The sequence below is a fragment of the Tetrao urogallus genome (assembly GCF_951394365.1).
Source record: "Tetrao urogallus genome assembly, chromosome: Z".
Taxonomy (NCBI): Eukaryota; Metazoa; Chordata; class Aves; order Galliformes; family Phasianidae; genus Tetrao; species Tetrao urogallus.
The window spans coordinates 47,299,621-47,319,709 of record NC_136816.1 but is presented as its reverse complement, the minus strand read 5'-3'; the positions used below and the strand labels follow the sequence as shown (position 1 = coordinate 47,319,709).

At 39.8% G+C, this 20,089-nt stretch overlaps 1 protein-coding gene across 1 annotated transcript in view; it reads right to left on the bottom strand.

Moving 5' to 3' along the window:
- Positions 1 to 503: 503 nt before the first annotated feature.
- The window catches only part of BRD10 (bromodomain containing 10), a gene marked incomplete at both ends in the record, with an annotated part of 59,374 nt that continues 39,788 nt past the window's right edge, over positions 504 to 20,089 (bottom strand). The window contains 3 exons of the mRNA XM_079548903.1: positions 504 to 4,141; positions 8,019 to 8,206; positions 11,584 to 11,699. Of these exons, the coding sequence (XP_079405029.1) occupies positions 504 to 4,141; positions 8,019 to 8,206; positions 11,584 to 11,699 (3,942 nt within the window). The remainder of the gene's footprint in view (positions 4,142 to 8,018; positions 8,207 to 11,583; positions 11,700 to 20,089) is intronic.

Sequence of the window (20,089 nt, the reverse complement as noted above, 5' to 3'; positions counted from 1 at the left end):
CTAAAATACTTAAAAAACTATACATTATGTAAACAAAACATAAATAAGACAGCATAGTTCTTTGTACATATAGTTTAGTACAGATTGTTAGGAATTCATGAATATTTACAGTTCTATACGATAGACTGCATTTTAACAATGCATAAATATTTTTTTTACAGAAACAAATCAAAAATAAATTTGACAAATAAAAAGGAGACACACACTGTCATAGACACACTGCCAAAAAGTCCATATTGTAAGATGGAATATGTGCAAAAAGCTAGATTTTTCAAAACTGTTTAATGAACTCATTGGTCATTTCTGACCTTTTTACTAAACAACTCTCCGACAAACTAAATATATTTTTATTTCTTATCCCCATAGGTAAACTGGAAAGTGTAATCTTAAGTACTTTTGAGCAAATCAACTGTTTCAAACAATGTAAGAAATCATTCAACACTTGTAACTTCTAGAGTCAAAAGAATGTGCCACAATTTCCAAGTGGCTCATCTGCTCTGAATTCAGGATGCAGCGTTATCAGGCTTATCAAGGCAAGATGACTGAGATATAGGGAAGGCAGCGGTAGAAATTCTGCTTGTGGACACAACAACAGGAGGCAGTGATGAAGACAGAGAAGAAACTTTTGATGCTGGAGTATTTATAGCATTCAGAATGGCTCCTTCTGGACTGACCAACAGTTTTTTGATAGAAGTGTCCAACTGAAACACTGAAGTGTTGCTGGGTAAATGAGAGTTTGAAGGATGAACAGCAGAAACCACAGAGGATGTAGTTGGAACATTAGCAGGAGATTTTATCACTGAAGACATAGATAGAGTTGCTGCAGGTAGCGGAGTACACGAGCTAGATGGAGTGCTAAGTATTTGTGGTGTTGCATGTACAATGGGTAGTGCATCTGCAGACCCAAAAGAGTTCACAATTTTTGTAGAGTTTTTCAAAAGTCGTTGTGATGTTTGCCAACTTAGTGAATTACTTGGTGCTAGAATGATTTTTGAGGTTATTGGATTAACCGCTGGTACACCTTGAGCCTCTGGGCCATGGTTAATGTTTAAAGGAGGAGTCTGTTTCGTGTTGTAAGAGAGAAGAAGGACATGGCTGCCAGCTCCAAGGCCTTGTGGTGGAACAACAAAGCAAGTACCATTAATCATTATCTGAGTTCCAGGTGCCAAAGGCATACAAGTGTTGATGACTATCTTCTGTTGAATGCAAGGTTCGTTCAGTTGACCTCCTGTCTTGCTTGTTATAGCTGGTGAAGCTGCACACATCTGAACAGTAGAAGCAACAGTGTGGGCAGGATTTTGTTTCTCTAGATTGGGAGGCACCTGCTGGCATTGTAGTGATGAAAAACTTGGGAAACTAACGACTTTGCCTGTGTTTGGTGAGGCAGGGGTCAACAAACGTTGAGGTTTCTGAGTACCTGCATTACTTGGCCCAGCAACTGTAACTCCAGATGACTGAAACTGCATCAGTGTGGGCAGCTGGCTTTTTGGTATCGGAGAAGGAGCTGGAACTGCTGCCAACTGAGGAACTGTATGTAACATTTTGCGTGGGGTGGCTACAGATCCAGACAAGCTAATGACTGGAAACGGCAAGGCAGATGTTAAGTTCTGAGAAGATACCATTGGCTGAGTTGTTGAAATTAGCACAGATGAAGCAAGATGTCCTGTTTTCACAGTTGATATACCTACAGTATTCCCAATGGTTGCTGTACACAGTCGATTACCCAGAACTGGCCTTACTCTTGAGGGATCACTTCCACCACTCAAGACAGTAGGCCGTGTCCCAGAAGTCCCACTTGGTGCTACTGAAACAGACTCTGGACATGCATTTGCTGTTGGAACTGAAAAAGAATTCGTAGCCTTTGCTGCAATACACAGAGATTCATTAATTGACACAGCACTCTGACTCATAAAACTTGAACACACGGGAACAAAACTACTAGTACTTGTCAACGATAAAGCCAAGCCTATGTTTTTTTTGTCTTCTCCTTTAGAAATCGCAGAGTGCAATATATTAACTGGTGGAGTCTGCTGTGCATTACCTTTAGTATTTACAATGGTTTGACCGATATTTAGTCCGATTTTCACATCTTTTACCTGAGCAATGGTTGGTGATGAATTTATTCTTATTGGTGCTCCCTTTGTAGATGGAATCAGAACCAATTGCGGTTGCTCTGTGGTGCTAACAAAGGTTTTGCTTATAGAAGGAAGGTTATGTTTCAGAGACTCTGCTACAAGGCTAGTGGCTGAAGGTCCATTGGGAATTGGCGTGTTAATGAAAACTAACTTCTGAGCACTAACACCAGTAGATGCTAGAGATGGTATAACACTGACTCCTGACGCACCACAGGGGGATAAAATAGGTGGATTTGTGACTAAAGTAAGTTTCTGTACTGGAGTACCACTGATAAAATCTCCATTTATTACTGAACTAGACTCCGACTGAATAACAGAATTTGTTTTAGTTTTAGTATCACACTGCTGCTGTACAGAAGAATTTGCAGTTACAACTATGTTGTTTTGTCCAGTGCTAGTCACTCTAATGGGACTGTTTGGAGTTCCAGATATTGAGCTACTAGCTGACGAAATGCAGGATGAAGAAGGACAGGACACCTGGCAGGTGTTCTGTCCTACTTGACCCAAAGTGCTTCCAATAGCTGGCTGCTGTAATGTGAATTTGATACTTTTATCCACTGCCTTGTTAAAATCAGCTGGGAAAGACTGAGTGTTAAAAGACGAACCTGCTGAGGGGGCAAATCCAGAAATACATGATTGTCCAAAATGTGGGAGACTAGATGTGGCTGCTGCTACAGATGGAACCGTAGAAGTTGATAATGCTGTGGTTTTTGGCACCAAAAAAGCCTTAAATTGAGATGCATATGTCAAAACTGAACTAGAAGATATACTAGTAGGTGAAATTTGGTCTGGGTTTGTCTGTACTTTAACAATTCCCGTGTTTCCACCTCGTGTTGTGACAAGAATAGATTGTGACTCTCTTATACACACGGTTTTCAACTCTTGCCTAGTTTCAAAGGATTCAGTTGCTTGCTGTGATGCAAGACAATGAAAGGCAGTAGCAGTGTTTGTAGATGCACTTAATGCTGTTGCTGATATCAGAGACTGAGCAGCTGAGGAAATACTAGGTGAAGACAAAAACACAGGGAATGTGGCAGTTGAAACTTCAGTCCCACGCCGGACATGTTCAGTTTGGCACCCCTTCACTGTTGGTGATACCAAGTTACTTGTGGTAGCAGGCAACGTTTGTGTACTGCTGGTGGAACCAGTCCCTTGTGACACGTTGCTAATACTCTTGTTAAAAATTGTACTTGTTGAGTGAGAGGTAACATTTGCAGGTGTTGTTACCAGGACAGATGTTAAAGATACGCTGACATTTGTTAATTCCGGCAAAGTTGCAGAGTGCAGCTCAGAAGAGTTCTGCTGGAGTAAATTACTATCCTTGGACATGACTTTTCCTTCTTTCTGCTGCAAAAGAAAATTCTTAGGTAAGATAAGAATTTGTTGCATGACTTTTTCTCCAGTTTTAGGGCCAACCACAGGTTGCATTTGAATTTTCATGGAGCTGTTGTGAAGGTCTACTGGTACACAGTGTCCATTTGGCATTTTGTATACCATCTGTAAAGGAGTCTTTGAACCTGTCTGACACGGCAATGCTGGTTTTATCAGTGATGATTCAACAGGTGATAAAACTGGCTTTTCAGAAGTAGATACATTTACACCTGGTGGAGGTGACAGTTGATTTGTTAAGGTCACTTTGTTCCCAATATTCTTGGCAAGCAAGGCCTGAATGGGTTTGGTCCCTTTCAGAAAGCTTGATACTGATGTTGCAGGATCTGCCAAAGACAATGATTCTGGAGATGATTCTTCAAGTTGCTTCACATCAGTTGAACAACTGTCTGTCTGTAGGCTACTTTCTGAACTCTGTACTGCATCCTCACTAGTGCTCAGCTTAGCTTTCTTTCTTGGTGAAAGCTCATTAGTGTTTTGATCCAGACAACTGTTTTGCTTGGACTGCCGTTTAACAGATTTGAGCAGTGTCCTGTGTATTTCTTTAGAAGTTGATTCTTTTTTCAGAAGTTTACTTTTCCCAGCAGGTAAATTCATCTCTAATAGCTTCATTTCACCTGCAAGGATATTAAATCAGAAATCACATTTTACAAGTCTGCAACTGGTATCTCCATACAACAAATTAATAGTGTTTAACTGAAGGCAAAATGCTAGTTTAAGTGTAAGGATAGGGGCAGGATAACTGTCTGCTCCTTTAAAGGCATCTGGTCAAGGACTTTTTCCAGTGCAAAATGAGGATAACAAGAAAAGGAGGAAGCTGTAAGGAATAACATACAGAGACACAACCTGACCAGCACAGGAGAAACTGAGGAAAATCAAACTTTGTATTAATTGGTGAAGGCCTGTGAAAATGTGAGAATGTTTCTTCCAGGAAGGTTATCCGACTGGGGACCTGGTCAATTGGGACAGGTAGGGAAAACTAGAAAACCAGAAATAAAATATACACAGACTAAACAAAACAAAGGGACAATGACCAGAAACAATCTCACTGATCCCTTGGGCTCTCAAGAAAGTGCCACTTTGAGAGAGACCAGTCTGGACTCTGCGACTGGTAAAATCACGGACATAACGCTGGAGTGAGGAAATTGAGCTGGACAAGTCCATGAAAGAAGCATTCTGGAGAGGGGGCTGATAGGAACGATAGGGAACAAGGTAGGGGATGTGAAGGTGGGCAGGAAAGTGAATAGATCAGCATGTCCAAAATGTGGCCTGTACTCTCATTTGACTGAGTGCTGTGTCTGATCGCCACAGACAGTCCTACCTTCTTAGATCTTTTTGTTAAATCCTTTCGTAACTATCTCTTTGTATAATCTCACTCCCATCCGTGTGTGTCTATGCTGCAAGGACCAACTGACACCTAGCAGTGAGATGTATTTGTGAATGAGATCTTAGACCATGGCAGTAGGCACCACTGACTGGGGGAGCAGGGCTCCCAGCATAAATAGCTGGAGGGGCCATAGACACATGGATCTAGAGAGGATCCTGCAGAATTTGTGTCCCAGAGTGCCAGCTACTGGGAATACCAATGTGAGTGGATTTGAGGCTAACTACTGGAGTCAGACTGTTGGTGTACATATCTTAAGCCTGCAGTGTCAGATACTGGAGCAAGTGTGGCCAGTGGGCTGGGAATGGTGTGTGTGTGTCCTGAAAATCAATGACTGAGGAAACCGGTGTGAGTTAGGGGTCCACACTGCTCCACATATCACAGCCCATGTGCCTGCTAACAACAACTGTGAAAGAAGGCCCAAGCATCTTCATCTTCCCCAAACAGGATGTGCACAGGGATATGCACAGCTAATTCACAGCAAACTTCAGGCTGGATCTGAAGGAGGTTAAGGTCCAGCCTACGGTATCAGGTGGGTGAAAGGTTTGTGCTGTGTATCCAGGGAAACTAACAAGTGTAGAGTACCTGCAAAACAAATGTATATGAGTGCTAAGTGTTTGCAGCAAGTATCAAGCTGGACCAGTTAGAGAGCAGGGGGAAACTGTGAGGTGACTAAAGGGACCCAGGATTCAGGCAGGTGGACAGAGGGGGATATGCCAGCACTGAGGGAATCGGCAAACGTGTATTTGTTAACCTAGAGCATATCATGTATGTGTTTTCATCAGTAAGCATCTACCAACTAAAAAGCAGATGTCTGCTTATGTTCTATGTGAGCCCCTAACAAAGTTGCATCTTGTCTGTGGCAGTCTGCATGACCAGCTGTGTCACTGTTGTGTGCATATGCATCTCTCTCTCTGGGATGCATGCTCAACTTTGCCACTGGTTCAACTTGCAAACAGGACACCTCTCAGCCTGACGAGAGACCAGGAGTCCCTGGGTGAACTGGACTGGCTTCAGTGGCCCAACACAAGTGACTCCTGGGTTGGGTTGCTGGAGAGGCAGATGTGCTCCTAACAACCAAATGAGCATTTGCCACGACAACTATGAAGAGCAGTCTCTGAGGTGCTGACTGTTGTTTCCAGTTCAGTGATGTACCAGTTTCACATAATAAGGTTTTGGTAGTGGGGAAGCTGCAGGACTGGCCTCACAGAGAACAGGTAAGAGCTGCCCCTGTGCCAAATACAGCTGGGACCATGCAGTCCATGGAAGATTCCACACTGCAGCAGGTTCAGATAGCCTGAAGGAAATAGCAGCCCATGGAGTGCTCACACTGGATTAGGCTCCTCATACGTTTTGGGATCCATGAAGAATAAGACTGATTTTGGAGCATTCTTATTCCAAAAGATAGTAACCTGTGGACTCATACTGTAACAGCTCTTGAAGAACTTCTCATTTCTAAATTGGAAAGATATGGATTTGGAAGATGGAGTTTCAGTGGATAAGAAATTGGATGGTCATAGCCAGAGGGTTGTGGTCAACAGTTCTATTTCCAGGCTGGTGACAAGGGGTGTATCCAAGAGGTCTGCTTTGAGACCAATGCTCTTCTGTATTAATGACCTTGACAGTGGAATTGAGTGCACCCTCAGTCATGTTTGCTGATGAGACTGAGTGGAGCAGTTGATACAATAGGAGGAGATGCTATCCAGTGGGACCTGGACAAATTTGAAAAGTGAACCTAACGAGGTTCAACATGGCCAAATGCAAGGTGTTGTGGACCTCAGGTTGGGGCAATCCAAGACATGACTGAAGACTGGGAAAAAAACTCCTTGACGACAGCCCTGCAGAGAAGACCTTGGAAGTTCTGGTGGATGAAAAGCTTGACATGAGCCAGTAGTGTTCACTTGTTGCCTAGAAGGCCAACTGTATCCTAGGCTGCATTAAAAAAGGGGTAGTCAACAGGGTGAAAGAGGGGATTGTTCCATTCTGTTCTGCTCTGGTGAGGTCCCACTTGGAGTACCACATCCAAGCCTGGGCCCACAGCTGTTGGTCCAGAGGAGAGCCATGAAGGTGATCTAAAGGTTGAAGCATCTCTCTTATGAAGAAAGATTGAGGAGTCGGGCTGGAGGAGACTTGGGGAGACTTCACTGAAGCCTTCCAGAACTTAAGGGTGCTTATGAAATAGGAGGGTGACCAACTTCTTACAAAGTCTGATACTGACAGGACAAGGTGGAATGGTTTTAAACTGTAAGAGGAAAGATTTAGGTTAGATGTTAGGAAGAAATTTTTTACTGAGAGAGTGGTGAGGTACCAGGACCTGGTTAACCAGAGAAGTTGTGGGTGTCCATCTCTGGAGGACAGAGGACAGTTTGGATGGGACTTAAAGCAACTTGATCTAGTGGATGACAACCCTGGCCAAGGCACTGGGGCTGGAACTGCATGGGCTTCTAAGTCCCTTCAATCCCAGACCATCCTGCAATTCAATGAGCTGCAGCCCATGAGAACAACCTGTACTAGAGCTGAATAAAGGCGGAGCAATGAAAGACAAACTACTATGAACTGACTGTAACCGCCATTCTCCATCACCATTGTGCCACTCAGTGCAGGGAAGGAGTATTTGGGAATTAAAAAAGCTCAGTTAGGGATGGACATGGTCAAGGTTTTATCTTTGTTTCTGATCATCTTTCTCCAACTGGAAATCAGTTGATCTTCTACATGTTTAGTCTATTCTTCTCTTTAGTTTGATCCATAAGATCTCCCATCTTATCTTCTACTCTGTCTTACTGAGAACAGGGAATGAGAGAGTGGCTGGGTGGGCTGCTGGAGTCATCCCACCATAAAGGTAAATTTTGAACAGATACATTGCATGATCACATAAATAGTTAAACAACAAAATAGTAACTTTCCACAAATCAAAATTTTCATCTCGATCATGTCTGCACCCTCCTATTTCACACCTGTCAGACATAAATCAAAATATATTTCAGTATTATCACAATGGTAGCTAAGGGAAAAAATATAATGTAAGCCCAGATGGAAAAATTCAGCTCCTCAGTCAATTTCATTCAGCTCCTGGATCAAGTTCAGGCTATCAAATTCCAGTAAATGCTTACCATTGTCTGGGTGATCTTTTCTGGGAATTTCCACATATTCTGCAGACTCTGAAGATTTACTGCTTACTATTGCAAAACAATCTTTGCCAGCATCAACCTCACTTTCATCATTACTCCACAATTCTCTGGTAAATTTATCATGGTCTGGATGTCTTTTAAATTCATCGTAGTCCTTCTTCAATCTAGACCTTGAAAGTAACAAAACTAACTTTACAAAAAAATATTACTCTCTTTTAAAATTCTCTTAATTGCATTTGCTGCCACAGAAGAAGAAATTTTCAGGGTAGCTCTGCAAGTCTCTAAAACCCAGAAAATGTGAAGTGACAGTAACATCCCTTTCCTTGCCAAAATTGAATTGTATGCCATTAAATCCTTAAACAATAAGCAAAAAAGACTGAGTCAAATATGACCATCACTGTTAAACTGCATTTATTTTCTGTTTCTTAATTCATCTTGCACTGTGACAAGAATATTGAGTATTAAATGCAACAAGACTAATCTTGCCTCTGAAAACAGCTTCAACTAGACAAATTAGGTAAACCTTGTTTTCTTGAATGCATCATGCTTTTGGCTCAGCTATGGGACCATAATGTAACTTGCTCCTTTAAGACAACCTTTTATTTTCTGGGTCAAGTGAACAGCTGCCACTGTCATTTTCACAGGCTCACACTCCGCTAAGAATGTACATATGATGGAATTACATAGCTGCTTTACTCACTTGAACACTCTTCAGAAACACATCCACTTTATAGCACACTTATCTTGATACTCCTAAACTGCTGCGTATTTCCATTGTCCCTTCTTCTACGCCATTGTTTAGATGAGATCTAGGGATATTTTAGCGTACAAATACAGTGAACTGCATGATTCAGCTGGTGGTAACCAACACAATATCCAGGAGGATTAATCAGCAAAAGAATAAAGAGATGATAGCAATTAGTATTCTGTGTGGAAGAGAATCTAGACTCCTGTTTGCACCTAAAGTCAGTCTCTGTGATATTAAGATCTTAATTTTACCCATTTTTACGGGTTAAAATTGCAATTCTTTGCATTGAGTGCAGCAATGTCTAGCTGCTCCCTAAGAGGTGAGGGTTGGGAGGAAGAGCTAAACAGAGTATTACAGCTGATAGAGCAGAAAACTCACAAGTCAAAACATCATCCCACTATGTCTAAGTGAGGGTACAAGGCAGTCCTGGAGATGGTAGTTGGTTTCAATCAAGAGCTCAAATCTACAGATAAGTTCCTGGTGATGAGGTGGGTCTGAGGTTAAGCTGGGAAGTCAATTCACTGTTTTTGGTCAGGACTGGATCCAGTGATGGCTACTTAGTCCTGTGATTGTTGAGCAGGCCCAAGTTGATGATGCAGGTCTGAGGTCAGGCTGAAGTCAGGCCAGATCAGCAAGACCCATGGCCAAGCAGGGGCACTGCTGTAGTTGAGCAGGAAACTAGCATTCGTATGGTAGAGGTTAAAGGCTGCAGAATGAATTGAAATTGGGGTTCTGGGCCCATGGCATGTAATATGACCTAGAAAGACCTATTAGTATATCGTAGCTTTCACACTCTCACTGATAAGACAACCTTGAAGATTATGTAAGATGTAGTGAGGGTGAGATACTTCATCAGCTCTGTCATTAGGACTTCAAACTTTAAGTCCAGATGCAGAAGTACACTAGGGAACTACAGAATGATCCAAGTTAACAACTATTGTATTAAAATTTAAAAACGGATTTCAGTCATAAAGAGTACTTCTACTATTTCAAGACTACAAAGAAGAAGAGGTAGAACTCCGAACTTTTAATCCACATGGAGGTCTTGCAATGATGGAAGGAGTTCTGCACAGCCCTCAGCAACCAAGAAGGCCAAGACTGTCATGTAATTAGCAGAGTTAACTGGATGACACAATGCAACTGCAGCTAGAGTTGTAATGGTGCTGCTGCTTATACTAGCATAAGCAACCTTTATTCAGTTGAGTTCTCTCTTTCAGGATACCTTTTTTCACCACTTGTCATTTGTACTACACTGTTGCCTAGCAGCTGCATAATGAATCAGGACACTGAATTAGCCTTCCCCTATCCATCTCTCTCTCCTCTCAATTTGTAAAGATTGTTTTTCAAGCTTTTCAAAAGTATGCTATGTCTCCGTCCAAATAGTTCTGTCTCAGAAATGACTAGGCTAGATGAAGAAATTTGGGTTTCAGCCTAAACCACATTGAGGAAGATGAGTTAAGTTCATTTGAGAAACAATTCTCTACATGAAATGCATGTTTCCTTAGCTACCAGCACATACATATGCTAGACTTCAGCCATCCAGATCACTTATAAAAACTGGTCAGACCTACTCAAATACAGTACTCCTATGAATACACCTTACAAATGATAGTTCTGCTTCCACATTATGTGGCCGCTCACTTGAGCACCACAGTTGATAAACAAAACCTATTCCATAATAGAATTTACCTGAAGGATAATTTGCATGAGGGAATAAAAGAGAGCCCGCACTCTGGAAAACGGAATTCTTTTAATAATACACCTGACACATTTCTGAAGGAGTCTGAATTGCTACACACAAGCAGAAAAGAACAGCTAAGAAAAATGAATAGAAACTCAAAAAGAATAGGAAAGAGCAAAACTTGCACTTTGGACTATTATATAAAGTAAAATGTTTAACAACATCCTAGATTTCAAATAAGGATCTTTGTTCATGTGTGATGCCCATGAACTGAGCTACTAAGGAACCAACTCTTACTGTCTCTGTGTTGCTTTGGTTTTTTTCTAATGTAATACCTATTACATTTTCAGAATTAGTTCTGCACCATGTAACTATTTAAGTTGTTTCCTTCACATTTAACATATTAGCAGCAGCCCAACTTTCCCTGTCATTTGACACATGCTTCTAAATCATTATCTACTCTTTCAGTGTCTACGTGATAAAACAGATATGTGATTTTAGCAACAACTATACACCTAACAGACAACAGTGACACCATAATTCAAGATAAAATGACCATATAAAATCACTATCAAGTCTCCCCAGGGCTTAGAATTTAGATGCTACACATCTATCTTAACTGCTGCTAACACTTTTCCTTACTTGTCTGATATTTCTCAGTTATATCTCATTCTAGATGAATTCTAAACTTGCAGCTCTATAAAGATGTTTTAATAATTGCTTTGAATTGCTTTGCAGAGAATTCATCAGCAACTCATTCAGATAGGTTAAGACAGTATGTAGTCAGACACAAAGTGCCACAGTAAGTCCTCATTCATTGATGTATCAACTAAACAGCAATACAAGTCCTACTTTGTAGTGTTATAACTACCAGGTTATGCATGATTAAGGATTTTAGAACATTTTAGACAAAAAAATATTTGGGGTTAACTTTAGTTTTGCTTAAGAGACACTAGATCTGGAATACAAAAAAACATTTGAACCAAAGCACTGACTATGCCTCCCTGTTTTCTCTTCAGTTTCTTTGAGAGGACAACTAATATTATTTTCAAAAGGTGAATTTTGTCCTGTTTTTATTACATGCACCATTGTTAACAAAAAAAAGAGTAGCTGATTACCTGTTCCTCTGAAATGCTTTCATTAGCTTTGGTTCCCATGGCAACAGTTCATTAAGCAGTCGTATCAACGTACCATGCAATTCCTTTACTGCTTGTTTTCGGTGGTACCATCTTCCCTGCAAACATAAATATAATCTATTTATCATTGCATTAAATCTGAATCTTGTTATTGTGCATCAGTCCTACAATAATCCTGGTACATGTTAATGCAGTATTGAAAGAAAGTAACCTGAAAAAGAACATTAATAAGTTCCACAGCTTTTTCTACCCTTAGTGCATGTAAGACAAAGGAGTATTTCTGTATTTTCTGTATCACAGACAGATAACATCCTACTTAAAAAAGTAATAAAATAACGATGTTCATTTTTTTACAGCTAAAATTAAAATTGAAACAGAATCCTACAAAAACACTATGTATTTAAAATTACTTATGTTGGTAACTGACATGTATAGTTGTCCACTCCAGTCGGGGAAGCCAACCATACAATTACACTTTCAATTATTAAATTTATACACTAAAGCTTACAATAAATTCATTTAACTTAAACGATATCATTTATATTTTTACTTGCAAAAATAATTTACTATAGTTCTCAGGGAGAAAACAGTTTTTGCATTATATTTTTGTATTTCATTCGGTATTCATCTTCCATCTTCATGTTTGATCAGTCTGGAAAGGCTGAATGAGGATAAAACATATTCAGGGAAAAATATATTTTTGCAAGACGCAGGGGGATCAGCTGAGGACCCTGGGTTTGTTCAGCTGAAAGCAGAGGAGGCTGACAGGAGGCCTCATGGCAGGTATAGCTCCTCATGAGGGGAGCAGAGGGGCAGTGCTGAGTTCTGCTCTCTGACAGTGACTGGACCCCAGTGAATGGCACAGAGCTGAGAGGGGTGGGTCAGGTGGGGGTTAGAAAAGGTTGTCCACCAGAGAATGGTGGGCATGGATCGAGCTGCCCATAGCAGTGGTCACAGCCTCATGCTGCTGGAGTTCAAGAAATATTTGGACAGCAAGAAATATGGCCACATTTCAGGTAGTCCTGTAGTCCCATGTGAAGCCAGGAGTTGACTTGATGACTCCTGCGGGATTCTTCCAACCCAAGCCATCCTATGAGAGCTGTTCCAAAATTAATGTCTCCTGTTTGGCTTTGTTGGCCCACCACATTAGAGGCAGATGGTGATATGGCAGTAGAGGTTGAATGATCCCACCAATATTCCATTACATTTTGTTGCTGTGCAACTCATGCAGCAGAGGGACAGTCTGACAAAATGACGTCTGACATGGAAGTGCGTATGAAGCTGAGGTGTGGAATCCAGTTCCTCCACGCAGAAAAAATTCCACCCACTGACATTCATTGACATTTGCTGAGAATGTTTGTGGAGATCAAACAGTAGATGTGAGTACAGTGAGGTGGTGGATGGTCCATTTCAGCAGTAGTGACAGCAATGTTAAAGACAAGCCATGTTCCAGATGGCCGTGCAGATTTTTACAACTGTGGCATGAAGGCTCTTATTTATCACTGGTAAAAACACTTTGCTAATAGTGGCGACTCTGTTTTGACAGTTTCATAGCTGAAAGTTTTCTCTTTTTCAAACAGTGTTACTGTGCTCTTTGTTATCTGTTGTAGTTTCCATGGAAATAAACAGAAGGCATTACTTTCAGAGTGACCAACACATGATTCTATCATCCACGAGGTCCCTTCCAGCTTGGGACTTTTTCTGTTTTACGATTCTGTGACATCCTATGATTCTATTTTCTGTTGTAATTCACTTAAATAGGGAAAATGCAAGAGAAGAAAACACAGTATTTGTAATAGTGCCAAACACTTTTCTAAACAGTATTAAATCCATACTAAGTATTAAATCCATACTAAGAATTTTTCCCAATAATTCTCTAACTTCATTACATTCCTTTGTGGACTGAATTTTTCCAGCAAAATTTCGGTGCTGGATATGGAGAGAGTAGGCTACGGTTGCTTAAAGAACTAGTTAACCAGGTCCTCCGGACATATGCTTCTGAAGGTACAGGGATTTACCGGTGCTGACTGCTTTTTAACAACCATCTTCTAAGAGGGCAGGAGGTAATTCCAAATATCGGAAGTCATTTAAAGTAAGATAAATGTCTGGATTGACTCAGCAGGAATTTTCTTCTCAAGCTCTGACAGAAAAGGAAAATGTATGGACACTGGAAGTAACATCAGGTGAAAAGGGTGAGCTACAGAGCTGCTGTTTGCCACTGCATGGAAAAAATCAATGCAGCCAAACATCACTGAGAGCTGAAGTTGGCTGGTACTATAAGACAAAACAAAAAGGGTATTTAAAATATGTAAGCAAAAAAAGGACTGGAGGACCAGACGTAACATTGGTCTATTACACGATGAGGATGGTCATCTCATAAATAAGAACACAGATAAAGCAGGGACAATTAATGTATTTTTCACCTCTGCCTTCGGCATGGATGATGGGCTCTGAGGTAGAGGATGATTACTGCAGTAATGATAAACTCCCAGTCAACCCTGCATTTGTCGGAAATTTCTGCTCTGACCATATATATATAAGTCTATGGAGAACAATGGAATTCATCCCAGGATCTTCAAATTGCTGGCCGATGTCACCACAAGACCTCAATCACTTGTCAATGATCTTGGCAATCTGGAGAAGTCCCAGTAAGAGAAGTCCCAGTAAACTGGAAGCTGACAAATGTCACAGTTTTCAAGTAGAATTACAAAGAAGACCCTGGTAACTGCAGGTTTGTCAGTCTCACTTCAGTGTCTGTTAAAATTATGAAGATTATTCTGAAGTTTATGAAAAACACCTGAAAGACAATGCAGTTATTGGTCATAGCCAAGACAGGCTCATGGAAGGGAGAGTTCTATTTAACAAACTTAGTATCTTTTCATGACAAGATTACACACATAGCAGACTAAGGGATGACAGTTGATGTAATCTTTTTTGATTTAAGAAAATCTTTTGATACTCTTTCTCCAATATTGTACTAGATAAAAGGTCCAGCATACAGTTAGACAAATATGTAATGCAGTGGGTGGGCAATAGGCTGATGAGTCAGGTTGAAAGGGTTAAAGAGGACTTTATCATGCTGATGGCCAGTCACTGCTGGAGTTCCACAGGACTTCGTTTTAGGGCTAGATCTCCTGTGCATTGTTATGAACGACCTGGATGCAGGAGTTGAATGTATACTGCATTAGTCTACAGACGAAACTAAATAAGGAGCTGCTGAATCCCTTGACAATACAGTTTAGAGAGATGGGCAATCACCAACTGTGTGAAACTTAACAGGAGCAAGTGGTAGATTCTGCATTTGAGATGGGACAATCCCAGCAAAGGCTAGGGTAAAAAAGGCTGGAAAGCGACCCCACAGGAATGGATCTGGGGATTTTAGCTGATGGCAAGATGAACATGACTCGATGTGCCCTGGAAGCCAAAAGGACCAACTATATCCTAGGATGCATTTGGCTCAGCACTGCTAGCTGGTGAAGACAAGTGAATGTAACACTACTCTGCACTGCTGCAGCCTCAACTTAAGAACTATATGCCGTTTTGGGTGCCAAAATATGAAGTCATAAAACTAGTGCAGGCAACAAGGATAGTGGAATGTCTAAAGGAGAAGACATATAAGCAGCAGCTGATGTCCCTAGGTTAGTTCAGTTAATTAGAGACTGAGGGAAGCCTCATGGCAGCCTACTCACAAGGGGAATGGAAGGGCAGCCATTGACCTCTGCTCTCTGGTAAGAGAGACAGGACCTGAGGGAATGGCAAGGAGATGCAACAGGGAAGGGTCAGGTTAGGTATAAGGAAAGTTTTTATTTACCATGAGGGTGGTCAGGAATGGCCCAGGAATGGCAGAGATCACAACACCAAGACTTCAGGAGTTTGGAAAGTGTCTGGACAGCACTCTCAGAAATATGATTTGAATTTTGGGTAGTCCTGTCCAAATTGGGATACTCTATGATTCTGTGACATACAAGCAGCTATAAAAAGGGATGTGGTATTCGTCAGTTCTTCTGCCACTCTACAAATTTTGTGCATTTTACATAAATGAGGATTTTCTCTCTTGACTTGTCTGAGAAAATGTTAAGACAGTAAATAGATTACGGTTCAGCATGAAAAAGAAGTAACACTTGGGAAGTTATTTCTTTTATACATATGTTTTCCTTTTGATAGAACTCTTATCTTTAACGGCTTCCTGCGGTCCAGCATAGAAAGAAACCTATGGCAGGAAAGACAACATAAATGTCAACTTAACTGCCTTTCAGCAGTCTGCAATAATGACATTTCTAGGGACTACTGAATAATTCCTTTCTATCAATTTCAGCTGATCTCTCCAAAGTGCAGCAAAATCAATCAGGCTGAATGCTTTGGAGATCAGGTATCTTAGTTATTTTTACGGGTAATAATTTACATGTTACATTACAAAATGAACAGCTCTTCTTTCATTCTCCAATTAAAATAAAAGAAAAATCAAAAGGTTTTAAGTATGAAATTATGCCACATTACAACGTAACACTTAGTGCTGAGCCCACAGACAAGCTAGGAAACTGCGTTCTACTTTCTTCAATTTCTGGCCAGTCAGATTTGCTCAAACAACACAGTGCAGCATAAAACTTGCCACTGAGCACTGCAACAGAAAACCGTTCTTGTGCATACTGCAGCTTACAAAAGGCATTTGTTATAATTTCTTAATACCAGAAGTAAATATAATTAATTGCTATGAGAGAATTAAATGTATGAGAGAATTAGTGCACAGATTTATTTTTCCTGTGATATATAAAAAACATTTTACAGGAAGTTTTAAAAGGAATTAATTTTTACACTTTTGCCAAAGCAAAATATGAATGATGCCACTACTGTCAAGGTATGGAAATGCTGTACCTGCATCCAATAAAGCAAAGAATGGTATGTATTAAAACACAGTATATAACAAGAACAGTTATACTAAGAACAACTACAGAGTTCACAGGAAATAGTCAATTTCTGAGAAGCTAATTTATTTTTAAATGAGAGTAAGATCTTGGTTTAAGAAGAGAAAAGGGAGCTTTTACGAGCCTGATAAATACCAGCTGAATCATTGAATAAGCTTTGAAACGATAACAGTATCATGCATTGAATAGCCTGACACAAGCATAGGGCTTAGTCAAGAAGGAGTCTTAAAATGTTACTGCCTTCATTATCACTTCAAAAAAGGCTATTACTATAGGCTACTTTACTCCTTACTTGAAAAATAAAAAGACAGAAACACAATGCTATGGATAGGCTTTTCCTGAAAACTGTAGCAAATGTTAAGTGTAATCTTAAATCTGAAATTCCACATATGCTTCCAAATCTTTTTAATGCAGTTATGTACCAATACAATAACTTTTTTAAAATTAATTATTTTCCTGTATCTTAACTACTCACTTTTCTTACTATGGTTTATTAGTTTGTAATAAATCTCTGGCATACACACAACACACACAAATTATAATATCCTTTACTCAGAAGCAGTAAGGGCAGTGCTCAGAATGAAACTGTGGGGAGCTCACTGAGGACAGAGAGTACCATTACTCATGGACTGGCTGCACTCTGGTCAGTGGTGGTGAGCAGTCACACTGTGTATCACTTTTTTTGCATATCCTTTTATTTTCTGCTCTCTTTCTTTCTGGTAGAACTGTCCTTATTTCAACCCGTATGTTTTACATTCCTCTCTACCTTTATTCTCTCCCCTACTCCACTTGTGTGGAGGGAGGGAGCAAAGGGCTGTGTGGTGCTTCACTTCCAACTGGGTTAAACCACAACACATAGCCCAGTGTTTCTCCAGGTAAAAAGCTAATCAATGACTGATGAAGCTATAACTTAACTCTCACTTCAGCAATACATATCAGCTTACTTTCTACAGAACATAAACCTTCCTTTACAAATAGGTATGTTGCAGACTCTTCTCAGTTACACTAAATGATATAAGTGCAGGAAAACATCCACAAACTGAAACTCAGGTAAGGTTTAGGTTGGAATTTAGAAGACATACTTTCATCAGAAACCTACAGTTAGAACAGCTTGTCCCAGAAAAGCTGCTGAGTTTCCATTTCATTTTGCTTTCAGATTTCAGCTTATCAGGCCTTGGCTGACCTGCTGCATAAACAGTAATAGTGCTTTCTGAAGGTAGGGAGACCTGCAGTGGTCCCTCTCTAGTGGATTCCTTCAGATGAAAGACAAAGCCTTTGAATATGACTTGATGTGGTAACAAGATTAACAAATAAATAGAATGCAACACCTCAGGGTACAAAAGGTACTTACCAGCACAGAACAGCAAAGAACTTTCTACTCAAAGACATTAAAATGTAGTTGCATATGAAATTCAGCAATGAGTGAAGTAGTGGAACAGAAGATTTTATACAATTAAATAGCTATTACAGCTTCACAATTCAGTTCTCTCATAAATGGTTGGCATGTAGATCTGCAGATCTGGATGCACTACCTTACTTGTCTATGAAATCCAATAGGGCTTTATTAGTAGACATGAAATAAAAATACTCAATCACATCAACCCAAGATAGTCTTTGCTGGAAAAAGTTCTCTGTCAATGAAGATATTGCTTTTAATATGTGTGAAAAAACTGTTCCTCTTCAGTGTACTGGAACTAATTTTAAGTTTCGTTAAGCTTTAACAGTCTACATTCCAAGCCAAATATGTAAGCAGAAATATCCAGTAGCTAACTTGGATGTGTGCAGAATTATGCTCTTGTGTGGCTTGTAATTTACATTCCCAATAGCACTGCTTCTATACATTAATCTGAACTGCTAATTACTATTTTCTTTCAAATAGTGATGAGCAAAACCGTGTACTTGCCTCCAGAAATACAACGCATGGCATTGAGTACAAAACAACAATGGCCTAGACAGAGGACAAGATGTAACTCGTACCCCGTTCTACAACTAAAATTTTAAAATACAAATACAAAAAAAATTGAAGAAATGAGCTGAATGTTTCCATATATGCACACAGAGACATTCAACACATTTTGAACTGAAAACTTACCTTTTAAAATTAGGTTTCTGACATCCAGAGCAGCCAGGGAATGCTGACTCCACTCTCCGTGATGTCCCAACATACACTATTCTGGCATACTCATCATGGAACCCCAAAGCAGACTGGAGCCAGGATACTGATATATGGGGTAAGGACTGAACTTTATAGGGGAGGTTTTTTTTGTTTTTGGTTTTGGTTTTTTTTTTTTTTTTTTTTTTTTTTGGTTGTTGTTGTTGTTGTTGTTGTTGTTTAAATAAACACACACACACACAACCACAATATTATGCAGTTTTACAAGATTTTCTTTAGTCTTTACTTTATATCCTGCGGATATAAAATTAAGAAAATTAGAAATCTTATAAAACCATGCAATATTGTTGAAAAGGGGTGGTGGTGGAGGGAGAAAACTTACCTTACCCTTAATAGGCCTGCTCCATTCTGCAGCGGGGTTCTGTGGTATATGTGACATCACCAGGCTAGCGTTTTCTAGTGATGTCACATGGAGAGGGAGTTGATCTGCAGCTGCTTTGGACATCAGATACCTAAAGAAAAGAGATTAATAACTTTCTTCAATTCAAAGATTGGTTGATACTGAATGCTCTTCTTAATCAATTTATAGGCCATATTGTGGTATTTCAGAACTTCAGTGACAACTTTGATGAAAAAAAAGGAATAAATGAGATCATTCACACTATGCAACCACATCTGTAACACAGTATGTTTTCATCTTGAAAAAGTTTAAGCGTTACTTTTTAAAGTTTAACTTCCTTCAAGTCAAAGACTTGTATTTACCCTTGGCAAGTCCTTCTGAGCATTTTATCTACCAACAGCTAGCCTCTGGCATTATTAGAAGACTGTGATGGAACAGTCAGGAAGAATGGCTGGCAGAAAAGAATAAAACAAAATCATTCATGACACCTCTTTATCAATTATATCTTTGAGCATTTATCTATAACCAACAAAGAGACTGGTGAACATCTTACGTCAGCACGCAAATTTTTTGTTGCTATTTTGCAAGACTTCAGCTTGCACTTCCATTACAGGAATCCAACCAAAGTATATCCTGGAATGGTATCCCAGACTCTCGTCAAATATTGCAAATAAATGAGAAAATAAACATAAAATATCCTAAGAAAAAATAATAATTCTTGCTAATTGGCATGTCCTCATCTCATTATTTACTTCATTACTACGTCCCTGTTTATTTGGAGGAGAGCTGGAATAGATGATTTTTAAGGGTCCTTTCCAACTCAAACAACTCTATGAAATGCTCTTTAGACAGACATTTAGTCATCTGGGCAAAATCACTACTAGATTATCACTGCATTGATCATCTCCCAAATTTAAAATTCATTACCAGCATGATTTCACTGCTTTTTCCGAACTAACTCAGAACGCTGAAATTAAGCACCACTATCACATTTCACTCTTAAGTATGAGAGCTTATATATACTAACCTATACTTCCATAATGCATCAGGAAA